At 34.9% G+C, this 27,119-nt stretch overlaps 2 protein-coding genes across 3 annotated transcripts in view; both read left to right on the top strand.

The window, feature by feature from the left end:
- The window catches only part of LOC145668225 (macrophage mannose receptor 1-like), a 125,096-nt gene that overhangs the window by 79,039 nt on the left and 18,938 nt on the right, over positions 1–27,119 (top strand). The window lies entirely within an intron of this gene.
- The window catches only part of LOC145669066 (secretory phospholipase A2 receptor-like), a 65,406-nt gene that overhangs the window by 29,416 nt on the left and 8,871 nt on the right, over positions 1–27,119 (top strand). The window contains exons 8-11 of the mRNA XM_081737425.1: positions 8,621–8,791; positions 17,976–18,200; positions 21,403–21,579; positions 24,907–25,208. Coding sequence (XP_081593551.1) covers positions 8,621–8,791; positions 17,976–18,200; positions 21,403–21,579; positions 24,907–25,145 — 812 coding nt within the window. The 3' untranslated portion in view covers positions 25,146–25,208. The remainder of the gene's footprint in view (positions 1–8,620; positions 8,792–17,975; positions 18,201–21,402; positions 21,580–24,906; positions 25,209–27,119) is intronic.

Below are 27,119 nucleotides of genomic sequence, written 5' to 3'. Positions count from 1 at the left end.
CACACCAGAACATCACATTCTATGGTGTCCAAGAATTATAATAGACCAGCAAAAAAGGGAACTCATCAGGGTAAAGGACATTAACCAAATAATCAGAAACAAAGAGGAATATGAAATTCTAAAATCATTAACAACAGAATATTCAGAAATTAGAAGACTGGCATTTGTGGCCAGAAACAACTGACAAATAACCTAGAAACTTATTAAGATAAATACTTATTCAGGATAAGTGAGTGCGTGAACTGTGTGAAATGCGTGCAAGACGACGAATGAGGTGCCCTCAGGACCGGAGCATCAGCTCCTGGAAGTGCAGGATCTCCGCACGGACCGAGGAACACCAAGTGGGATCAGTTGCATCTTCCGTGGCTAAGCCACAGGTGGGAGTTCCGGATGCGGCTGAAGCGTGAAAGAGAGTGAGTGTGAGTGTGGTGAAGGGCGTAAATGGGAAGAGCCCTGATGGGCGATGAGGAGGGATACTCTGGATCAGGTGAAGCACTAAGTACTCTGAGTGGACCCTGAGCCCCATTCATCGTTATGCGGGACTCGTTAAACGCCTTTAGAGCTAATAGTGTAGTGAGAGAAGTGATGTGATGTGAAGTGTGTTTGTCGTTGGGGTGGGAGAAATGGCTTTGTTATACAAGTTAATGTATAAAATTCATACAGGTGAAAAACAGTATAAAATCATCAAGTATAGGATAGATGGTGATAAGTGTTAATTAAATGTGCAAAAATATAACTACAGGTGAAAACCATACTAAATAGTGAAATAACATACAGAGAAAAATCTTCATACAGGTGAAACACAGCAAAAGGAGAAAGCAGGAAGAGACATCAGGAAGAGGGGAGAAGGTAAAGACAATAAAGACCAAAAGATGCAAGACAAATAAGACGGACAAGGGACAAATTGGACTAGAGTTGAGCACAGTAGGGAAACATCAGCAAAGAAGACTAGAAACAATGTTAATGTTTTTTTTCTTTTTTTCTTTCTTTTGTTTTGTTTTGTTGTATGTTTGTTTGTTAATGTAGTTGTAGAATGGCTGTGGTTTCGCCACATCCAATTCCTTAATCCTTATCCCAAATAAAGAGAATATAAACAAGGCTATTGAAACATTTCACTATGATGAGAGCCTTGATCAGCGTTAATTATAAGATGCTGACAACAAAGGCAACTGAGTGAAAAAAAAGAGAAAAAAAATCTACTTCCATCTGTGACGTGCTCAAAGTAAAAGGGAAAGAAACCGTAGCTCACTACAGGAAGGCTGCCCATGAACAAACAGAACCACATTTCTCAAGACAACGCACTACAAGCACGAGAATGTAGCAAGCGAACTAGAGATCTTACGTACACAGTTCGTGATCGGGACGACGACACTTCAGAGAGTAGTCACGTTTCGTTCATTTCTAGCTGAGGCAGCGTCTTGGATATTCCACAAGCAGGAGTGCCAAACGACAATGATGCTGATTGCTTGTTCTGTAGGGAGAAGTTCTCTATGGATTGTAGAAATGAATTATGGATACAGTGTGCAATGTGTGGTATGTGGGCATACGTTGCGTGCATGGGAGATGGCCGTGAGATACACATTTGTGACGTCTGTCGTAAAGGGGACAAATAATGAGGTTTGTTTTTGTTTTTCAGCTTTTGCTTTTGTTTTTCACTTGATTTAGTGTATCGTGTACTTTTCTATTGTTCAGGCATGTGTATTGTATTTGTAAAATAACGTTTTGTGCTATTGTGACATCTTATTTGTTACTTTCATGTTAGTTATTTCTTTCATGTTAGTTATGACTTTGGAGACCTCTTTCTTAAATGCCATTTTCAGCACTTTTCATTAAATAATTCCTTAGTAAAATCTTATCAGCTATATTCTGAATTGACTAATGCCTAATGTTTGACAACATACCAAAGATATTATTTCATTGAAATGCAAATGAAAAACATCATAATATTTAGAGATACGGTCCAAAAGCAAAAGGAGGTCCGACTTTGGTGGCTTTCCTCTATATATTTTCAATAAGTTTTAACTCCCAAATTAATCTCAGTTTTCGTTTTTCATATGGTGATCACTCATGCTCCACAGAAAAAATGATGTTAATACAACTTAATTTCAATATAGCTCAGTGGTCCTAACTTCACTACCGCTTTAACATATTATTTTAACACCACATAATTTCTGTATTGCGATTATCAGGCCCAGTATTACGAGTTTGGTAGTGTTAATGTTGAGCTATGTGATGAAAGAACTATGTGAACGAACGAAGCAATGCAGAAATAGGAACAGAGCCGCTCTGTTCTTTTAATATATGCGGTATATTGTTAGCAACACTTCACATATCATTTTTAATGCGAGCCTATGTTGTACTCAAATTGATGACTTACTAATTTTCTCTGGTGAGCGAAGCTTTTTCCCCTTACTAAGAGCAGTGACCCAGCGAAAGTAGCAAAAATCGCCTCAAAATCCTGTGTCTCAAATACGTAAAGCTGCACATTCCCTTGTAGTTTTTAGTGTGCACATTCCCTTGTATGAATATCATAAATATATAAATAACTGACATTTGTAATATAAATTAATTTTCACTTTCTGTTATAAGCAAAACCATAGTCCACATATTTGACATCTACATTTTATATTCTGTAATCTTTCACAAGATAGTTTTGTAAGCGTGTGAATTTTGTGATAAAATTTACATTAGTAGAAATCCTGCCATCTGCTTTTGATGTTCTTACACTTATTTTTGGCGTATTTTAACCTAAAAGGACTGTTCAAAATGGAGCTAAGTCAAAAATATTTGTCATCACATTTGATTATTTTGTTGGCTATTTTCCGATGCTCTTCTTTCATTCACGAAGCACAGTTGCCAAATCGCAATATTAAAGTCTACTATGCTCCTCTTCCTCCCCGACTATATTTCATTTCTCATATCTCCTTACAAATAACCTACGCCACACTTTATTATCCATCATAATACTCATGCCATTTTAATAAGAAAGAAAATGTTCATGTAGTTGTTTGATAGCTATACACAAAATATCAGCAATGTTGTGTTACTAAAATGACATCATACTACTAGTTACCATGTCAGGTATTTCATTTAACGACTACCACTTTAACAATTTAGTGCAAAATCTATAGAGTTTAAATACCACTAGACACGTGACAAAATTTGAGAAAATTATGGTAACACAAAGCCATTTTGGTGAATTATTAGAATCATTTTCACTATGTAGACACACTAATTTATGTAATTTTTATAGCGTATGGTTGATATGTACATAATAAATACCAATGTAATGAGAGATCATGGTATAAACAGAATAATTGAATGAAAAATATTATTTTCTGGCATAGCGATAGTAGTATTTTCGTCAAAAGAAATATTGGACGGATTTGCCGACCTATATTACTAAACTAGCAAATGCCCTTATATTCCTGTGGGTAATGCCTTTCGTTTTTCTTTCTACATCTTTCACATAGAATTCGTCAGAACTCGAAGTTTCAAATTTCGTCTGTCCAATGCCAAAACCGCGAATGTGCAAATTTTGCTATTTTCACCTAAGTGCAGTTTCATGTTACTTGGGGCACACAGATTCGAATACCAAAGTCCCGTTTGTGAAATATGAGTATATTAGAAGTTATCGTCAATTCCTAAAACATATATCTAAGTCTATACACGGATTTTTCTGGGTAAGTTGATATTAAAATGCTTATAACTCAAAGTCAAATTAGCACATTCGCGGTTTTGGCATTGGATCGACGATTTGTACGTCTCGTATGAGCATTTCAATGAACAACCCCCAATTTCCTTTAACTTATGTAAAACATTAGAAAACGCTGAATCATTTGTTTATTTTAAATAGGAGTCTAAATATGAACTCCATATCGTATATTGATCAAATTTGAAGTTCCTAGGTGGAGCAGTTTGGCGTCAGCCAGATCTCATATTATGAATATAGGGAATTCTAAATTAACGGGAAAGTGTATTAAGCCAAAGTCTTAAAATCACATTTCATGCATTTACGATACAGAGGCATAATACGTATATGAACTTTACGCACAATAACTAAAAATTCAATGCGGTAATCGAATAGAATAAAAGTCAGTTAGTTTTGCATCTTCTAATTTAGGTGCACACGTATGAATTTATTTTTCATATATGAGATCAAAATGTAATATTGTATACCTAACTTACTATATTAATAAAATTATATAAGGGTAGATGCAAGTTAACCTTGATAAAATGAATGTGTCTGACTGAGAAAATGTCATAATTATTATTGAACTGTTAATATTAATTGATAATCCATGATAATTCAGCCATTTTCTGTTTCTTTGTCAAAAAAAGTATTATTGGTTAAAAATCTAACTGAATGTACAAGTATACGATGTACACAAAACAGAAAAGTACATTACTAGGTGGATGTTATTGATAAATTTAATCATATGAAGAGATAAGTTAAAATTGGACGAATAATACATACAGTAGTTCGGGCAAATTAGCACTTTTTGGTGCTAAGATTGAAAACAAAATTCAAATCGAAATAAAAATTGATGACAATGCTTAAGAAAGAGTCCCAGATGACATATTAAAGATATCCATAAATCTCAGACTTGTCCTGAATTAGTTTGTTTCATTGGCACGTTCGATCACAAATCATTGGATATAAAATAAAATGACTATTTTACTCTATTAAACACACTAAATATAAAGACGCCACAAGAAATCTTACAAAATACTCTTTTTAGGTGTATTTCTGGTCAAATGTTTATATTCATCGTCTTTTTTGTCAAATTTAAAGTCCAAAATTAAAGAGGATTTTTTCTAAATTTTAGAATATAGAGTTAAATGTCTCTAAATGGGTGTGTTTTATCAAAAATTATGTCTATCCATAAAATATTGTTTTGTCAATGTTCTTTTAAATGGCACCAAAATGTTTTCTCTACGTTGAACCGTAAAAAAATGATGTCGAGGTAACTAGTTTGGCAGCATCCGGCATATTGATGATGTCACAAAATTTTCCTCCTCTAGAATTTCCGGGAACTATTTATTATCTCACTTGGAGTACCCTTCTGAAGATTATTTTATCAATTTTTATCTCAGTTTGATTGTTTCCATTTTCAATGCTAATGTGCCTAACATACCTTCGTATCATTCCGAAACGTTAAAGTACTATTACATCACAGCATTTTCATTTGCAAAATAAGAGCAGTCAGGTTTAGGCTTAAGCGTACGAGTTAAAATAAAAACTTTTAATTCATACACTTAATGTCTTTGACAACAATTGAAGTAATTGTTCTATCACACAGCAACGTATGTTGTTTCATAATTAGCTTAATCACAGGAACGGTTTGAGGAAAATATGTATCTCGAAAACTATAACGAAGATTTCGTCAATTGAGTACCGTAATTGCGGGCTACTTGGACCCTTAAGGGGCTACTTGGACCCATACCAAAAACTCATTTAAAGTCCCATATGCAATGCAATAATGAGTGAGTTCAGAGTTAGATCCGTTAGATGAGATCATAATGCAGGCGTACACACATTGAAACTAGTTCTGTGGTAGGCTACGGTTGAGCAGCATTGGTGAGAAAGGTCGTTGACGAAAAGAGTGTATTTATTGAGCGCCAAACTTTTATGTGCGGACACTATTTGCAAGGAAGTGGAACCAATGCTAAGTAAACACATAAGTAGCTACATATAGGTTAATGAAACTGACATGGTAAACTTTCTCATATACAATAAGATGTGTGCGTAATTAGATTATACAGTATATGAAGTGTGTACATATGACCTGGAAAACATGGATATTTTGTCCCTCATCTTTTGTTATCTTTATCCCACCCCATCCTTTGTTATCTTTATCAATGAAAAATAAAGGTCTGCTGTCACGTGTCACACAAGTAAGGACTATTTATTGTTTCCTTAAGAATACCGGTACAAAATGGTACATCAATATAAAAGATTGCCTGCAGGTCGAAAATATGCTGATTTTTCATAACAGCTTGAAGAATGTTTACCAGCAATTCAGTCGGGGAAAATGTCGCGAAAAGAAACAGAAGCTCACTTCAAGATAAGTCGTTCCACCATAGAAAGAAGATTAAAGAACAGGTCAAGGCAGAATCCGGGCCATCTGAAAGTGTTCACTGAAGAAGAAGAATTAGCCTTCGCTAGTCATCTTGATAAAGTTTGTGATTTCGGATTCCTCGTTAATTAACTTGATTTCAGATTTATTGTGAAGTCCTATTTAGCCATGCGTGGGAGAACTGTCATTGCTTTCTAAGACAATCTTCCCAGTCGAGATTGAGTGAAGTTATTTTAGAAAATGCACCTCCAGTCAACGACTAGATTCGCTGCTAATATAGATAGGGCTCGTGCAGCTGCAGAAGAAAACGTAATCAGCTATTACAATCATTATATTTGATAGTAAGTCTTAACATGTTCTCTTTGTGGTTTGCAGTAAATAAAAAGTGTTGTTCTTTGAACACCTACGTCCTACTTAGTCTCAGAGCAGATTTCAATGGTTTTCTGTAGGAAAATATGGGGGTGGGTTCAAGTAGCCCAAAAGTGAGTCTTACTTGGACCCATTTTTTTACAATAATCGCCAGTGCTTTGTTTTCAATATATGTAACTAAAACTGTCCTCAATATATGGAATATGTTGTTCCTGTAGTTCCACTTAATATGGGTTATGACAATAACTTTCGAGTTTTCGTGGATGAAAATAGGCCAAAAGAAAGAATTTGTTGCAAAATTGGGTCCACGTAGCCCGCATCTACGGTACATGAGTCGATAATAACATTAGATTACAAAATGCCAGCATATTATGACATCGTATGATAGAATATTTACTTACGGAAAGCAGAGTAGATTGAATTTATCATTTTATCACGTTACTATTCATAAATATGAAACTTAAAACCTTTTCATATAAATTCTTAATAATACTTGGCTATACAATAACAATTCATTGCTGTTTTTTAATTAAGGCTTAAGACCCGGTATTTGTCATCATCATGAGATATAACCTTTAGCAAATTAGCAGGGACAACAATATCTGTAAATCGAACGAATTGAATAATGAATAACTTCTAGATCATTTATCTATTTCCTGTCTGAACAATGATCTAATACTCGTTCTCTGTCGATGATGTCATCACTCAATGAATCAATCCGACTACTAAACATAGGAACATTCGTGTTGAGTATTAGAACCAGTTCGTGAAGAGTATCGGGACATGCTTCGATAGGTCAGGCTGTACTAGAAGATAATACTATTGCAAAATTCTTAGTGCATTGTCCACTTTCCGTTGCGTCAATGTTATTTTGGATTAGTCTCTGTTGTATATTAATGTGTGCACTTTACTAGTTCACAGTTCTTTAGATTATTTTGTTAATACATTTAAATTTTGCTATAATAAGCAACCAAAATTGATCTTTTTGTTCTTCAAAAGAATCTTAACAGACTTTAGAACTAAATCTCTATGGGTTCTATGCAGAGTCGATTCAAACGTTGTCTTTAGAGCTTGACTAACGCGTGATGCAAACTTCCGTGTTTAATGACACGTTAGTGAAGTTAACAATGAGTTATATCGAGAAAGGCCAGCCACGACGCTTCAACAGGGTTGTCCTAACACGATAGGAGAAATCAATATAACAGAGAATTGATACCTTGATAAGGGAGCCAGTTTTGGAAATGATTTTCGTTCGTTCGATCATTTATTTATTGATGTCTAGCGTACCGTGTTAGTATCAATGTTATATGAGATGTGGACTACAATTAAAGGTGGAAGGTTAACTAACCACCAAAATGCGTTTAGTGTGGTCCCACCGAGAATCGAACGCGCACCTCGTTTAGCACAGGCTAGCCATTATAATACGTGGCAAGCGAAGTACTATATAATCTTGAGCGCAGCTTTCGTGTCGACTAACTTAGGTTGCAAAGACGTTGCCAGGGTGTAGTGGAAGACTGCTTCTGCCAAAATTAATATAGAAACGTTAATTTTCTGATCTAAAACGGTATAGAATATATCGTACATTACAGATCCACTGAGAGTTGTAGAATATACTTTTGTGAAGATATGGATGGAACAACCATGACTCTAGTTTCATTTGTTCGTATTTTACAGCCGTTTTATTTTCCTGTGATTTCGTATCGTGGTTATTGCTTCGTTATGAAACTTCGTTTTATCAATTAAAATAATTAGTTATTAAAATCAATAATAATTTTAATGAGAATTATGACACAAATTAGTTAATTTAGACTTAGGTAAAATTTGGATTTGGCAAAAGAAAAAATATATCGGACGTGGAAAGGCTAATACATGAGTAAGAATGGATGGATTATGTGAGGCACTTATACGAACTCCAGGAAGAAAACTCTCAGAAGAAGGTAGTATATAACTTTCTGTGGTTTGTATTAGAAACCTACCGAGTTTTTATGATTCTCTATGATTATGAATCTAAGCCCAACAAACAGTACTGTTCTGGTTACCAATGTACGGTATACAACTTTAGATAAAAGATATTACTAAAAATGATGTATGTAATATACCTTTTGAGTAGTATTGAGATATACCCAACATTGTATGATTGAAAAAGTATAGCTATATTTTGTTACTTCTAGGTTCTGAAGATCACAACATTACTGTTATTCAATATGATCAACGACAATATAGCTTTTACAGAGAACGAGTAACATGGTATAAAGCTCAAGAAATATGTTTATCCAAAGGTAGAGATTTAGCTGTTGTTGATACATTGAAGAGAGCAAAACACATTATTACAGCTTCAAAATGTAAGTAGCAAATAATTCATAATTTATTCAAAATAAGACCAACGATCCCAGAGATTGGGAATTTTATTTTTATTTTTACTTTTCGTTAAACTAAATTAAATTTTAGTTTTTTTTTCATTTCCATGTATGCATTTTTCTCAGCGGAAACGAAAGTTTTCAGGTCGTTTTTAAAACATGTTTTGCAATCTCTTTTATTTCACTCTTTATCGTATTTTGTGGTGCTGCAAAATTACATTGAAAAAGGAGTTTGTTTCTAAAAGTTATAATAAGAACTAAAACGAAACAACTATTGACAAGAACAGCTCATAGTTTTAGGAATAACACAATCAATCAAATTTAAAATGTTCGTCTATTTTGATTTATAGCTTGAAACGTTTAGTGAACTGTTGTACTTCATGTCGTTTCTCTTCCATTTAAATTTTATTCTATTTACAGTGCAATGGTTTAAAACTGGACTTCAGTTTTAGCATTTAAAATTCCTGTAGTTCATTAGATTTACAGAGATAGCAAAGTTCCTTATATATGATGAAGTTCCCATTTCTTAGATGTGATAATGTTCAAAATGGTCTTCGCATCCTAAATGGCAGTTTTCCATTTCTCCTTGAAGAGAGTCTGTCCAAATATCTTGGTTGCATGTCAAAATTGTCTTAATTCGCTTTGATTAATGTATAAAACCTAGTGGCGTTCTGCAATTAGCACAAATTTTCCTAAAACATTGCTGATGCTGGATTTGATGCAATTCTGATTATTATGGAATTATGTAATTATGAATAACTTCTCATCTGTTAAGATGACTTTTCCCATAGTGTTTCTGCAGTGCGATGTAGAGTGCAGGTATCTTTCAGTCTATCATGCTTATGATCATCGGTGAGGCGTAGGACTTTCTGAAGCTTATAAATTTTTATGGCGAATTCTTCGCTTGTTATTGGTCTCAGTGATCTGTCGTTGATAAAATATCGCAGGCTATTTGTCGAAGAAGACCCTTGAATTTCATTACTTAATTATCTACCGATTCCTGGAATGATGACGCTGCGTTTAGTTCATTGTGCTTGATGATAAATATTATGACCAAGCTATTTAAAGCCCACCATCGTCTATACGAGCTGCTGTCGGTTAAGATGACACTTTCCGATTTTTAAGGATACTTTCTTGTGGACATAGTAAAGATGATAGAACTAAATGGAAAAGCGGGGTTTAAAATATATACAATCAAGATTAATAGTGATTCCATGTTAAAGTTTGAATTCAATTGTGCTAAGCACCATAATAGACATTCTCCCATTATTGGCGAGTCATGTGCCGCAAACTGAGAAAGTTTCATGCAACATGGTTTTCAACTAACTTCATCTTCACGCGGAGCATTTAATATTATTAAATTGAGGTAATTTCTTTCATGAGTTACTATGGTCTGATAAGGAACCATTTTAGAAGTGAGAGTTATAAATTCTCTTAGTTCGAAAACTAAAGATCACCCATAAATATAGACAGGGGTTGATTCATTTATATTCAACTGAAGTCAAAGACGTGATTACGGTATTGTCGAAAAAATGACAAAAAATCATCAATGAAAATGAAGGATAGTGGTTTCATATTTTTCATAGTGGTTTTCAAATCACAACAAAATTATTCTCAATTTTGGCCTTGAAAGGCTCAATATATATATATATATATATATATATATATATATATATATATATATATATATATATATATATATATATATATATATATTGGAAAATCTGATATACATTTAAGTAAAATGGTCATATACAATCTGCATGTTCTTTCTCCTACTACTTCGGAAGACTCTGAGCAAACGTATGTCTCCGTGAAGTATCGAGAATGATATTCCAATTGGTCAATCTGTCCGAATGATACGAAAGAACATGCAGGTATGCAAGCCCATTTGCATAGTGTAAACTGATACATAGTAATAGTAGTTGTGGTCTTTATAACATATATTATATTTCATGAAGTAAGAGTTTAAAATGTAGAAACCAATATAAATTAACCATAGTAGTGCAAAACTAATTTGTTAACAAATTATTCGTAATAAATTTGTTTCAGCAACTTTATAGTTTGTATCTCCAATAATTAAATATTTCACACAGTGAGAAGGTTCAATAACTTGTATAGTAACATGTAATTTAAAACTGTTGCTGTTGTTGTAAAATTAGCATATAAAGTCACGCAATTCAAACATGTTTGATATGATTATTTTTTACGGTAAGAATGACTTTATCTCAACGTTGGCTGGTTGAAAGAAAATTATTTTACGTGCAGTTTTACAAATTTGTTGTCAAACTAAAAAAGAATTTAAATTTCCTCTATTTTCTCTCTATATAGATAACCCCTTAAACTTTATATAGACTCCTGGGCACCACTTAACGTCACTTGCGCATAAACATTGCGCGGAGTCGTTTTCAGTAGGCGGAACTTAAAGGACTTTTTAAAGTCTATTTACTTTGTTAATGTTGAATATACGTATAAAAGAAAAAAATATATATATTTATTTATTCCATGTGGTTTTCTTTTAAATTAAAATAAATAAAAACCGCATATTGACAAAGTGGCTAATTGCAACGTAGGACCGACGTTGGCAGTTAGTGAGCCTTTTGTTTTCGCACTGCTGGGCCTACTGTTTCTGTTTTTAGGGAAGTAATTATTCCTAGAGACTTCTGGAGTTCCATTTTTGATTCTTAATGTTTATTAATATATACTTATATATTATTATTATTTATTATTAGCAAAATGTTCGGTGGAGGATTCAGTTCAAATTTCTCAAGAGAAGAGCTTGAAAATGCAACACAGCAACTCAAAAGTCACAATGCACCAACACTGTTCTAACACTGAAACTATCATTATATTTTATCATTTCATTAATATTAAATGATGTTGCGTAAAATGAGAAGTATTCTTGATTATGTAAGAAATGTGAATGATTTATATAACATTTTAGTGAAGAATAACTCCACATAAGGAGGTTATGGGAGTTATGAGTGATAACACCTTTGTGAGTGATAAAACTAATTCTGTCTCAATTCTTTCCACTTCTGAAGTTTCTTCTCATCATTTTACACATAATAATAGCAACTATAGTAAGGTAACAAGAACAAGAAAAACAAGTAATGTGTGACAGCAACATAATTAATACCAATATTATTACTCGTACTAGTAACGATTCCATTGATCCGATAGTTCGAAAACAAATGAAGGGTACACGAGAATAAGTCTATTTTTAAACTTGGTGAGAAAAAGTGATTTAAAAGTGTAAGGACCATTTTCAATTTGTTATCGACAATTATTACGTCTGTTTTTCTGTTCTTAAGTAATGCACAATTTTGTTGAATTCTACAATCATTTAGATTACAATGATTTAATTGTTAGAAATAAAAAAAATAATAAAACAAAGTCGGAAACAAGAAATATTAAATCAGAAATAATTATATAATTATAACGTCAAAAGAAAACTATAGTCCCTCAGAGTATAAACACCTCATCCAGTTCCTTGCCAGGTGGTAAAGTGCCCAGGGCCGACGAGACGCTACCACATTGGATAGAAACGGATATGCGCTGTATTAGATAAGATGTGGAGCGAACTTCGCCGGAAACACAAGAAATGCGTCTTCCTACCTCCCTAATGAATTCAAGACTTCTTGCACCCCAAGCACCACTGGTTTCAATAGCGATTGGGGTGAAAACAAACTTTTCGAGAAGGTTGTTGTATTTTCTTCGCTTTTCAGCTTCTCTGCGATTAACAACAGCTCCAGCATTCAATACTGACAGAGGGAGACTTGAATGAGCGTATGTATCAGCGCTTGTGAAGTCCCACAATAAACATTTACCTCTCATCCATGGAACCAATGTCATCCCATCCAGTCGCTTTCCATCCGAACGACAGCAACCAGAAGGTTCCCGTATTGAAGGAAATCCAGCTGTGTTGAGGGCTCGTAGTATTATATCATTTACAGAGGAATGTCGGGCGAATCTACCAGCGCTCTTCATGCATGAAAGGCCATGCAGGCCACGTTGGTTAACCTCATCCCCACAAGCTGGACAGCGATGAGGCTCACAAACTGCTAAGCCTAAACGTAAGGCTGCAGCAATTCGAAAGCTTTCATTTGACAAATGGAGGCCTAAAGGCGGAGAAGGTATCGCCATCAACCATGCACCCGCTTCGGGAAACGAGGCAGCAAGAAACCTGGCTTTATCTTCCGGAACAACAACAGATTGTAACAAATGATTATGTAATTGACATGCAATTGGTGTATACCAAGATGACTGATAACACTTTTTGTTAATCTCCGGAAGGCTGTATCTGCTAAGTTTGCCCACTTTTTAGAGCCTTCTTGAACTGAACCATCTGGGTCCAAACAATAACCCTGTGGAAGGAGAGCTTCGATTAAACGCAGAGATCCGTGGTATGACGCTAAGAATGTAGGAATCGCCATATCCACAGCTCGTCGAATACCAAGACCGCCCAAACCAACAGGTAAACATGCTTGTGTCCAAGAGTTGTCATTTAAGGAGCAGTTCAGAATTTATTCAAGGCCAGTTTTCAGGCCAGTATCATATTTTTCCAGCAAAGAACTCTCATGCCAAGATGGAAAGCATCGTAAAAAATAGGTTAAACGAGGGATTGATATAGGTGCTCGTAAAAGGAAAACTGCTGAATGGGCTGAAATTGAGGAAGTCGAGACAAGAACAATTCTAAAGTAGATATTTTATTCAATAGCACGTTAGTGAGTGCTTCCGACGTGAGAGCAGCACCTAGAAGACAAGCATTCTGGATTGTTAGAGGGCTTATGCTTGGTGCAGCCTCATTAAATCTTCTAAAGATTTCGTCGAATGCGGTTTCATCTGTTCCAAGACAACCCACCTCACATTTAGAAAAGTTAAGACGCAAGCCAAGAAGTGATGCCTTCTTATTTATTTCTATTAAAGATGAAAGAACTATCTCGGGTTCACCACCAATTGTCCCATCGTCTAAGTACCAAATGTTTAATTCGGTATCCAGTGATTTAACTAAAGAGTGAATGGTTATAGCGAAAAGTGCTGGGCCCAGGGGATCACCTTGTTGTACACCTCTCGGAGAAGAAATAGTGTTTCCCTTGAGAAACAAATCACTTGGTTGAGCATAACATTGATAAACATATGGATAAATTGAAGGAAAATTACTCTTCACTGCAGCAAGCATAGTATCCCGGCGAAGCTCATTAAATGCGTTACGAAAATCCAATTTTACAATCGCCTTAGTAACACTGTGAGTAGAAGAGAAATAAACTCGGGCTGCGTGAACAGCTGCCTCGGCACCATTAGGAACACAAACACCAAGCGATGGGGGGGGGGGTAAAAAGTTCTTAACTGGCTCACGTATTCTAAAGCATACAATTTTTGCCGATATTCTGCGCCAAACATTCCCCACTGCTATGGGCCGAATACCACTATCCTTTTTTCTTAGCGCTGTAAGTTTGGCACCGAAGAACAGTGGGCGAACTTCCGTTGATACTTTTCCAGAAATTATTAAATTAAATAGATCACATAAGGATTTTATTAGTTTTTCCTTCGATTCCAGTATTTGACAAGAAAGAAGGTCTTTAAGAATTGAAGGACGAAGCCCATCTAGACCTCCCGCGCTGCCTGACAGAAAGGAGTTAATTGCTTTTTGAACCTCCATAGTCGAAACTCCTTGAAAAGTGTGTCGACCATCAGGAAGATCCGGCGCAATGAAATTGCCAGTGTGGGTAGGATGTTTCTCCAACAGGGTCTCCAATACAGAGGTATCCGGAGCAGCAACCGTATCATCAGAAATTAAAAGACGTGCTGCTCCACGGATGTCACCATCGGCAAGTTTATTCTCTACAACCTTCAAATTAGAAAATTTGTGATTTAATCGATATTTGTTCATCTTAGTTGAAGGCCAGGTTAAGGCGTCATGGCCAATATTACACCAGAGGCGAACTCACTGCTTCACCCAAGTAGTTAGATTCTTAACTTTATCTGATTGTTTGGGAGCACTTAAAGCAACAAATGGAAATAGGCAAAGGTTGACCCAGTCTTTTGCATCATTTGAAATTGTTATATGGTTTAACACTTCTGCGAGTGCGTCAGCCACCGTTGAACGAGCACCTCTTGGAACACGTCTTAATATATGTGTCGAGCACCTTAGTGACAGTAATATCTTGCCCAGGTTAGAAATCGTCAAATCTTTCGTGTTGTTAATGCTGTTAGTGTCGGTAGCATTTGCAGTTTTACTCTGAAGGCAGGCATTAAAGATGACATCAGAGCAAACATCATCATCATCATTATTTCATATTATATAATTATTTCATAGCATTTTAACTTTCCTTTGCCAATAAAATTAGTGATATTTAGAAACACATTCATAAAATTTTCAACATTGAGGTGGCCAATATATTTATTCTGTATGTAGTGGGGGAATAATTTTATGGAATTTTAAGAAGGAACTTTGCATAAGAAGTAAAAGATAATTAAGTTAAATGAGAAAATATCATTTTAGCGACGTTCTAGCTAACAATGGAAGTTACAATGAGGTCATATCGAAACTTATCGTCAAATTGTTGTCTCAGAGAAATATTTTTCATAAAATAACAGCTGCGATTGTGAACTGGAAAGATCCAATAGCGATGGTGAAATGTTGCGCAACAATGCAACTAGCTGACATGTAGGGACCCCTTTGGTTCAAGTTTGCCACAGGCATTGTACATGATGCAAAATACTTGGTTATCAGATTTATGCTGTGAGTTACCGGTAATAGGCGTGAGTCAGTACTGCAGTCAAAATATACTCCATTGTGGCATTGTGGATCCACCTAATATTATCCAGTTTGCGCTGCATTGCGTCGTTTTCAGAGAAAAGGGATTTTCTTGTCGGAGACAACGAAAAAGCAATTGGGCAGCATGTAATTGGGTTAATTTCAAATTGCCATACTGGTATAGCATTTTGTCACAGGCAGTTCTGGACACAGCAGACAAAGACAGTGAAATTGTAACAACATATGCGATTCCTCTTCTTGTGAAAGTCCTGTTCCTAGCTGGAGCGGTGATATGGGCCAATTTTCGATTTTGGATTTCGTGTCTAGTGAAGAAGCCGATTGCCCTGAAAATCTAGTAGTTCGATTATGTGAGGAGTCCAGAGAGAAAATACAAGGATAATATTAGCTACGATTATAAAAAGAGGGCTCTAAAATCATGTGTGAATGTAGTTGGTAAAAATCGAGTTTCGTTATTGACTGTTTGTAATAAATTTCGTTCATGACATCAGAGCAGCACCTATGTTAATGAAGAAAGCAGTTAAATGAAAAGCGAACTGTATCGAATATGAATATAAAACATGATAACTTATATTTTTGTTTTATAGAAGCTCCACAAAGGAAACGAAGTGTTAATGATGAGGACTTATGATTTTGGGATTTCGAAATTTCCAGCGAACTTGTTATTAACAGACGTAAGTTCATCGCATCCATGAACTGCATAAAACGCTTTAAGCGAAATTTGCAAATTAAAAGCAGGACAATTACAAAATTCGTATTTCGCGCTTACACGCACGACCAATGAAAGCGGTTTTGTTCATGGAGTGCAATCGAAACAGATTTTGCCTTTGTTGAAGAAAAACTTGCACAAACAGTCCATTAAGTCATTTCTACACAGTAATGTCTATTATTAGTAGTACAGATGTTTCCCTTTTGCCAAATTATTTGTTGTATTAGGGGAGCTGAGTGGATTCCAGAGTTTCTAAACAAATGTTTCGGTCTGATAATCTCATTGACACTGTCACTAAATAAGGTAAAATATGGAAAATTGGGTTGCAATATTTGCTTAGAGATCTTTTCCCTTTCTGTGAACCGCATTCTGCTCTGTTTCTCGACTCTTTGACTACTTACAGCAAAACAACTTGTCTTCATGACTTCCCCTAAATAACACTACATCGCTTCTCCAGATACCACCCGGTGTCGCAAGAACAATACAGCCATTGCACAAGTTTTTCTTTCGGAAATGGAAGGCTCTTTACCGTCGTTAAACCGAAATTCTGGTAATTTGATGAGATACTACTTTTGAAATTTATGATAGAGGCATTTACACTGAAAATGGAGTATTTAATTCACTTTCTGATTTCTGTTCCGCGGTTCGTGGACATGATTTTGTTTTCATGGTATTCAACCAGGTACACACAGGAGCAGCTCCCTGAGCTAATAGTATCTGTGCAATATTGTCAACAGACTACTACGCGCGAATGTGTGGAGAAATGTCACGATACAGTGTTTATTCGTTGTGTCTGGCATCAACGCTTTTTGTGATCTTCTCTTTCCATCGCTGACCTCATTTCTGTTTCCTTTTCGCCCCGCATTGAAGTGCATTGTTAAACTGTCGAGAGGGCGGACATTTCACCATCGCTCTTGGGTCTTAAAATCGCAGATGTTATTTTGTGAGTGGCACTTCTGTAAGACTTCCTTGCTCCAATTTCACGGTAGGTTTCAAAATGAGTTTAATGTAAGTTCCTTTGGAAATAAATAGTTAAAATTTATTTTTACAAATAAATTGAAGTGTATCCAAGATTTGCAAATTGCTTCATTCATATAAAACAAATGAAGATGAAACTAACAAGATTCCTTTTAGTAAGTGGTAACAGTCAGATGTTCGGTGGTGTATATATATATATATGTTTGTTTATTATCTAGTGACTTCTGATGTGAATTAATTTAGTTTCGTTCAGTTTTACATTGTAAAATGTGTACTGGTTATTTTTATTGCTACTTCTATCTTTCATATTGGTTCTTCTATGCCCATGCCTGTTCTACCTTGAACACTACTGGATCTAACATACCTTTATAACATCAACATGTGTTTTGTACGTTTTATTTAGATATCTGTATTAAAATTTATCGATTGAAAAATTTCCGAAATATACATCACTTCCTTCCTAATGCCAATCACGATATATACCTACACATCCACATGCATTTCCAAATCCGTAGAATCATTATTTCAAGAAAGTAACTTATTGGGTTTGTAAAGTTGTTTCGTTAGTTCATCCCTATAACGTAAAACTAAGTATCTTATTGTTTTCTCTTGACAAAGTTTTCTTATATTTACAGACAAACTAATATTCCCAATCTTAAGTTATTATTTGTTCTAAGTCCTTTGTCTTACTTCTGTTCTCGCAGTTTATGATGACTTGTGGCTGGGAGGAATGAAAATAGATAATAACTGGGTATGGATTCACACAGGAGAAACAATTTCCAATAGTTCAGAACATGGTCTTGTCTCATGGGTGAGTGCAACAAATGATCCAAATTTCACATGTTTGAGTCTTGAGTCACACGAGATGAAGGATCCCAAGTATTTGCCCCGGTTATGTACAGAATATCATGGATTTGTTTGTGAATCTGGTACGTATGTTCAATCCTAAAATTATCATATATTGTCAGCAGAGTTTACAAACTTACTATAGGTGGAAAGATGTTACGGTAACAATAGCAACAAAGTTTCCTCATTAAACTGATTAAACAATGACTGCTAACATCTGTATACAAATGTCGAGGTTTGAAGAAAATATAATCAAGGAATGTTTGTAATTAATATAACAAAATAAGATATAACGGTTGAGTAATATTCAAAGAATATAATTAAAGTATACCGATAGTAGTAAAAAATAGACTGATTACAATATAAATTTAACTTGTGTTTTTAAAATGTTTGAGTTTTGTAAATAGCCTCAAAGAAAATCGAACACCCAGCACCACATCCTTTCCCATTGTGAATAACTACATAGTTAAAATAATAAGAATATAATCTCAAAGTTGCATGGTTCTGATGGAAATGTGCTCAGAATGTCAGGAATTATCTTGTATAAAGTTGGATGCATCTCCACACTTGTCGACTTACTGTGCATACTTTGAGAGAATATTATGGTCATCTCTTATTTCATAGTTATTTAACTCACTTTTCACTATAATCAAAGGAACATATTTCAGAGTTTTCCCTCATCAGTCCTACACGAACTGAAAATTTTGAAAAGTATAATTCCTTTGTATCAATAATCAAACGTAAAACTAGTGTAATGAAAATTATTTAATAAAATCAGAAGTTTGATCATTCTCAAGATTTACTTTGTGGACAACAACATACTAGTCGAAGTAATGCAAATACTACAATGCAAATACTCAGGAAAATACATTCAGTATAAATGGCCTCTGAACTGTATCTGGTGATTTTTAAATAAATAAATAAATGGGGAGAAAACGGAAATAAGTTGAAACTAATATATATAATTATTCACCACAAAAATTAAGAGTAGAAATAGGTTACCGGCTTATACAAACCATGCATCACAATTCAAAATAAGATCATAACCAAATTTCTACTTGAAGTAATAATCAACAGTTTCAACTAGAAGCAAAGATCAACCGCAATTCAGAAGGGATATCAACAGAGATAGTGGCAACCAATCAAGATAAAAGCTTTCCTTCAAGTAGAGTTGCAATTCCTGAAAGAACTTACAATAAAGAACTATAACTCATCTGAATCACAATTGAATCAGTCATTGCGAAAAGGTCATATGTCTTTCTCCACCACATTTTCATTTTAGTGCAAATTCGAGACGTACGAGAAGAAACGCGCATCACCTGTGAAAAACTCAATTGTATGGTCATACTATGCAACATATCCTATACTATTGCTGCAATACCATCGATGCCATTGTACAATCCGCGGCAAAAAACCTGCAACATGGGCATATAAGTTTATTGTAAAATGAAGAAGTCTTTTGCTCCAAAATAAGTGTGCACGGGAGGAGACCGAGGTTTAACCTGGCGTGATTCGTTCCACTTAGACGTTATGTTCATTTCCTGTGCTGTTAGGCGTAGTTTCACAATAAACTTACATCCTCATGTTGCAGGTTTTTTGCCGCGGATTGTACACATCGAGTTTGAAATCCCAAGTGTTTTCTTTCTCCTCGAGAATTTACTTTGGTAGATATATGGCCTTTTCGAAATGACTGATTCAATTCAACTTTGAAGAAAGCAACTTGTTTAACAATGGCTTTTTTTCATGGCAAGGAAGAAGAACGAAACATTCCAGAACTATCTAGTGTATAACATTTATTGTCTCAGGATACAATAGCAAATGCTACAAGAGACATGAATTCAGACAACAATAACCTTCATTTTTTCCGTAACAAAATAATAAAAAAGTGTAACCCAGAAGTAAGATCAATATACATAGAATAATCGTAAAACACTACCTCGTGAGGTAAATAATTCAATTATTCAGGTGTATCCTCCTCTCATCATCACTGGTGCACCTCATTTAATATTCTTCCACCCAAAGTAATGCCTACTTAGAAACAGAATGTATGGTTTTAATCTTCATATCTGTCCTTCTACTCTGAATGCAATCTTGGTTAGAGTTGTTTGTTAAAATATCTCGCACTTTAAAACTTCAATTATTAGTCATGACTTTACACCTTGTGGAAACTCCTGCATTATTAGATCCTAAATCCTATGCTCAAGGACGTAATAGGACTGCACGGAAATATAATATGAGCCTTTCAGATACCAAACCGATTAACTCCATCAAACGAGATGTTTCAGTAGTGAAACATTTAAGTAACTTAGATACAATGTATTTAAATGACAATGATCAAAACGTTTAAACATTCTAGTAGCAAATTGTTAAACTATGGAGTTAATCGATTTTCCTCTGGAAAGAATGTATCTTTTTCAAGTAAAAAATGTGTAGAACTAGAAAAAAAAATGGAGTTAATCGGTTTGGCTTCTGAACGCGTAATATATAAACATACGCCTTATACAGAGTCGTTTTGACGCATGATTAGCATCATTCTAAAGGCCTGACTACTGCTAGAAACATGTTAGTCGATCTCTTTAGTATGGCACTAATCTTACCCCAGAACGACTCTGCATAAGGCCCATAATATTCTTATAGTTCAGAGTATATTTACCTTAAATTTTCGAAATAAAGAAGCGTGTATCAATATTTTGGGTTACACTATGTTTTTGAAAGCGATCGAGCTCTTGTCTTCTAGAGCAGAAATTCTATTCTATTCATCTCCCTTGCAGGAGATTTTATAATTAAAAAGTCACAGCACTAAGGCCAAGTTGACTGCTTCACTAGAATTGTTATAAATCTTTTTGTTATTAATATAATTGTAGAAGGTGGCCCGTTCCAAAATGGACGAATTGGCCTGTTTCAAATAATTCTGTTTCCACACTAGTTTGTGAATTAAAAAGGAAGGCAGAAGCGTAGAACATACAAAAAATTATGTATAACACTATAAAAATTGTAATACACTAAATTATGTCCAAAATTGAAATTGTTGTTAAAAATTAAATTGAAATAATTGAAGAGCATGACACTCTATTGTGTAGAACATTCTACGCCATCTTGCCAACCTCCCAACAGAAATTCAGCTCTAAATAAATAAATTTTAGAAACGTTACTAGACATTTTCAGCGTTATATTGTTGTACATTTGTGCATTGTTATAGTTACTGGGATAATAAGAGAACATCAAACAAAATAATATACAAAGAATTAAATATTTTAAACACATTTCATTATGTTTACCTTTTAGGAGTTGTACATCATTTAATTGTGAACGATACCTTCCATCACAAAGGCCATAAATACACTTTTTCTACGGACAAAGTTTCAAGATATGAAGCGTCGACGCGATGTAAACAGCAGGGAGGTTATCTAGCCATTATATCGGATCCCGAAGAAGCAAACTTCGTTGCTAATACAGATGATAGTAAGTAGTTTTTTTGGACAAATTTCGTAAATTGACATGCATGGTCCAAATTATTATACCACAATTACATGGATAATAAGGTATATATATATCAATCAGATCGTATAAACTATGCGAGTCTCTACACAAAACAGAGTTATTTTTAATGTATAGTTTGCACTTGAAATTGTAACGCGCCCATAAAGATTCCGGAGAGAGAGAAAAAAATATAAACAAAATTACTCAATCTTCCTCAATAGGGTTCTTTGGGCAGAGGTCATTCCAAATAACTGGTTCGCGTTCAGATCAGCTCAAACCTATTGAACTCGTTGAATTGTTGAACTCTTACCCATTCTTCGCCTGGTCAACGCCCGTGGGAGTATCACCATTCATTTCAGCGACCGCGAAAACTATGGACTTGACACTAATATCGGTCATTTTGGGCTATTTTTACATGTTTCGGTATTCCCCCTCCGCTCACCCCCGGCCCGAATACAATGGTAGCTGAATTTGCAATTCATCGCTAATGGAAGTGTCACCATTGATCTCAGTGACGCGAAAACTATGGATTTGACACTAATATCGGTCATTTTGGATTATTTTTACATGTCTCAGTATCCCCTCCTCCGGTGACCTCCGACCCGCAGTCGAATGGGGTGAATGCGATCGGAATTTTACCATTTATCACAGAAACAGCGAAAACTATGATTTTGACAAAAATATTGGATTATTTTACATGTCTCGGTATTCCCCTATCCCTGGCGACCCCAGGAACACAGTCGAATATGGTGAATTTGGAAGTTAATGCGATCAAAGTTTCACTGTTGATCTCAGCGACCACGAAAACTATGAATTTGACACTAACATTGAATTATTTTTACATGTCCCGGTATCGCCCCCTGGTGATCCTGGCCCAGATTTGAATGGATTGAATTTGGAATTTGATGCGATCAGAGTTTCACTGTTGATCTCAACGACCGCGAAAATATGAATTTGACACTAATATTGGATTATTTTTATTGGATCTATATTACGATATGCATTACAAATTATCATTACGACAGAAAATTGAAAAGTTGTTGTTGCGAATTTGAAACATAAACGAAAAACAAAAACGTGCGGTTTTGAGTTATCATGGAGGAAAACCACATCCTCAACATCTCTATCAAATGGCTGCTCACAGACACTTACCCCATATGCTGGTTTAATTTCTCTGTGGATTCTGTTACTAAGTGTTACTTTCACAATAGAAAACGTACCAAACTTCTCTGCTCATAATATGTGGATATTGTTAGCATTCCGGCCATCCTTGGTAACTGATACCAGCGGTGTACTGTGCAAGAATTTAAAGTTACACTGGGGCCATTCCAAGGAAAGACTACCACATTACTCTTATATATCGATTTTGTAATAACAAGTATTGCACAACCTAAAAATAAATAAATAAAAACAGGCGCAAATACTTTTCGATTTCTCTCGTTACTCACGAGTATTGAAAACAGTATTTGTATTCTATTGTTGTCTATTTATCAGTATGTACTACAAGCACATGTATTGATAATTGCACGTATTGTATGTTTTTGAAGGTAGTTTACAATGCTTAGAAGTTAAATCTACTTGTAAAAGTACAAATAAAACCCATTAAACAATCTCTTAGAATCGCTTACTTTCAGAGTTACAACTTGCCGAAAACATGGAAAAATGATATTTGGAGATCAATATTTCAAGAGCTATACTGAGAAGGCATATGACTATTTAAGATTTGTAATATGCTATATCCAAAAATAAATAATTCAGAATCTGCTAGTAACGAGGTAAGGGATTTTCTCAACAGGAAGTATGGGATTTTTGAATATTACATTAGAAAATTTGGGTCGAATGTGTAACGTATGGAACGACATTTCATCAAGTAAGATAAATTTGTTGACAGAACATCGATATCTTAAACAGAATGAAGATGGCGAAACATTTTTGGTATATTATGCGCTACTGCATAACTAGGGCAGGGAGTGCGTGTAATGAATAAAATAAAAATAATAAATGAAATATATGATGCGATATAGTGTAGGACAACTTGATTGGTTCTCATTTATTGTTTATCTTTGTTTGTGTCAGCAATTAGTTTACGTTTCTGTCATCTTCGAAGAACTAGAGAATTTCACATTAGCAATTAGGAAAAGAATGTGGTTCCAACACAACATCACACCTGCATATTTTGACGTAGATGTTAGAAACTTCCTGAATGATCAAATATTCGCAGATACTGGATTGGCCGTGGTGGACTTTCCCTTGACCACCACTTCCCATGATATAACTTTGTTAGATGCTTTTTTCTTTGGGGCAAAATAAAACCTGTGATGTACGAAACACCTATTGCGACATGCGATAATCTCCTTGTGCTTGTTATTACAACTATCGTGGTGATTTCAGAAATGGCAGACACGTTTGATCGTACCAGGGAACATCAGATTCGTCGGTAACATCCTTTGTGAACCGCCTGTCAACACACTTCAGTAGTGTTGTTGTCTCTGGCATTATCGTACTCGAAGGTTTACTTATCCATGCTTTTGAGATGTCTCTCTTCTTACACAGTCATTTTCAACTTTTTATTATATAACCATTTATATTGCTCTCGTGTCAATACCTCCCTACGTTTTTAACTACTTTTTGTTCGCTCAGTGGTAAAGCGTTCAGCTCTGTAAGTGCTAGCACTTTCGATTTAAGGCTATGTAGTGGAGAACGTTGTCTCTTTTTTTGTTTTGATACTCAAATTTTCTGCCATATTACCACAGCACCAACTTTTCCAAAATCATTAAACAACTGAATCTTTTATAAACAGCACACGATTATGGGTCTTTAAACTGAAAATTTTTTACTTAATTCCATTTTAACCACTTGACTCATTCTCAACTCATGTTACGCAATTACGCACAACGTATCAAAACTCCTTCGCAATGTTGGTTTTGTTCATGGTATCGAACTCCTGTCAATGCATTTTCAGTGGTTGCTGGGATGTTGTTCATACAACTGGAACCAACTTTTTCTAACATAATAAAATATCAGATTAGAAATCAAACAGATTAATTTAACATATTAAAAATCAAAACTACTCAGTTGAATGACTAGAGTTTTTGAAATATTCGTCTTCAAATTTCATTGGCAAGGCATAACTCTGAATGTAATCGATTTCTAGGACATGTTTACTAGATTTTTCTTGTTTCTATGAGTATATTCATCTCACGAACGTTGAGAACGATTACACTACAGGTGTATGTGTTAATAGCTACTTTTACGTTTTGCAGTTTATGTCTAAAATCACTTTTCTTGAAATATTTTATGTTTTTTCAGCATTCCAAGATCTTTGGATTGGTGGTATAGTTAAAAATGACCAATGGGTATGGGAGGAAACCAATGAAGTTATTCCTATGGATGATGAAAATGGTTTCCCACCATGGTTAAATAAAGTAACAAAGAAAGGATGGAATTGTTTAAGCTTCGACAAATATGTTAAAGAACATCCATTATTTATTGAGGTGCAATGCAACTACAGACAAGGATACGTGTGTGAATTCAATTCATTATCTTAATTAAGTTAAGGTGTACAACTCAACTGTTATAAATACTCTTCCCGATCACTTACATATATAAAGGTCAGAATGTTTTACATTTAATTAGTTCTAAATAGCTATTATTGTTACCAAGTAAATTTGAGAAAGACGAATGGCTCTTAGCAAGGAGAGGTACATGTATGATCTGTCAGGAAAGTAAATGTACACCTATTTTTCGAGTCTGGCATTCCTGCGCTCCATCCGTGGAGAGTATGAGAATTAAATCAATCAAATGTTTACTGAGGAGCGAAAATAAAAGCTTAATCTGAATAAGACATTGCAGAGGGGCACAAGCTGTAAATACGAATAGTGCATTGTGTAAATAAAGGACGACACCGAAAGAGAAAGCCAGAAACAGCTGTTAAACTTACAAAAAAAGAGTAAAAATTGTCGAAGTGGGAACATAAAACACAAATACAACAAATACGCCGACAACTAAACAGTCACTATGCTATGATCTTGGTGTAGTGGTTAAGGTGCTGGCTTACAAACGCAAAGGTCGCCAGTTCGAATCTTAAGCGAGGACATTTTAAAAATTTTTGTTAATAATACATACAACTCATGAGAGATGGTAAAAGAGGTCGTATTTAGTTTTTCGTAGCAATTATTATTGGTAATGTTTACTACTGATAATACTTTTTGTCTTTGCGTATTGCTTTTATTCTTTTCTTCATTTCCAAAGAGAACAATATCCGAACAAATGCCACCAAAATTCCTCATATTTTGAATGTAAACGCCATTTGCAATTAGTAAAGAATAAAACTTGAACGTTCCGAAGTAGCTGCAAAAAGTAAAAGGAAAAACATGGAAGTGGACCATACTCATGGTTATTAAACATACAATTTCTACATGCCTTACACCTCCCGACCACGTTTCTACGTTAGCAAGTAAGAGGTTTGTGTTTAGGTTAGGTTGGTCAATACGTTTTGCAAAGGGGCCCGGTTTAGCTCTGACGCACCACAGGTGCGAGAAGGGAGAAAAACACTTTTCCTCTCTCCCTCTGTGTGTCTACTTATCTATCTATTTGTATATATATAACGCTATTTGTGAATGCCATAACCACCCTAATTTTCAGCGGATTGAGACGAAACTTGGCACAAACATTAATTGTTGAAATATCTTGATGAGTTCGTTAACCAGAATAATCAGATGAAAATGTTCAAAATGGTGGTCCTTCAAACTCTTAAAAAGTTCCAAGGGAACCAAATTTCGCCCATAAATAGGTATTCAGAAAGTTTGAATAAATTTTCCTCTTTTACTGAAATATTTGTGTGCAGAAACTTATTGAAATATTGGACCCGATTAATCGCCTAAAGAAGGTTCACGCCCTTTCGCTACGGTCAGGTTTTTTTTTTTTTTTTTTTTGGTGGAGGGGGTTATTTTCCTATCGGAACAAGATGATTGTTAGTGATGATATGAAATTACACATTGAAAGTGAAGTAACTTGTGACACGTGTTATTTGAAAGAGTAATATAATAAATGTGCATTCCTCTAACACAGAGAACTGTAAATCATGTATTTCCAGTTCGGGAGCCTGAATGGCGAGGAGTGTTATTTGATTTGCTTTTTAGTAACACATTGCATTGCAAATAAAGGTAGGCAACATTAGTGGTAAGTAAAATAATAATAATAATAATAATAATAATAATAATAATAATAATAATAATAATAATAATAATAATAATAATAACAATAATAATAATAATAATAATAGGTGTTGTTTGTGGCAAGGTAATATCTTAATCAATTCTTCTTCAAACGTAATGATTGTAACGCCATATCTCCCTTACAAACAAAATATTAGCAATTTATATCGAGAGAACGAGAAACTGTAGAGCGATGGGAGCAACGTTGGACAGTGTGCACTCATAGTACTCAGAAAAGTAAGCGATTTCAATGCAAAAGGAACGAAGAGTCATTGTCATGGGTACTCATGGGGCCACGGCAGAGCC

This window comes from Thermobia domestica, chromosome 13, assembly GCF_964235325.1.
Source record: "Thermobia domestica chromosome 13, izTheDome1.hap1.1, whole genome shotgun sequence".
Lineage (NCBI taxonomy): Eukaryota > Metazoa > Arthropoda > Insecta > Zygentoma > Lepismatidae > Thermobia > Thermobia domestica.
This window is presented reverse-complemented; position numbering and strand designations above follow the sequence as displayed.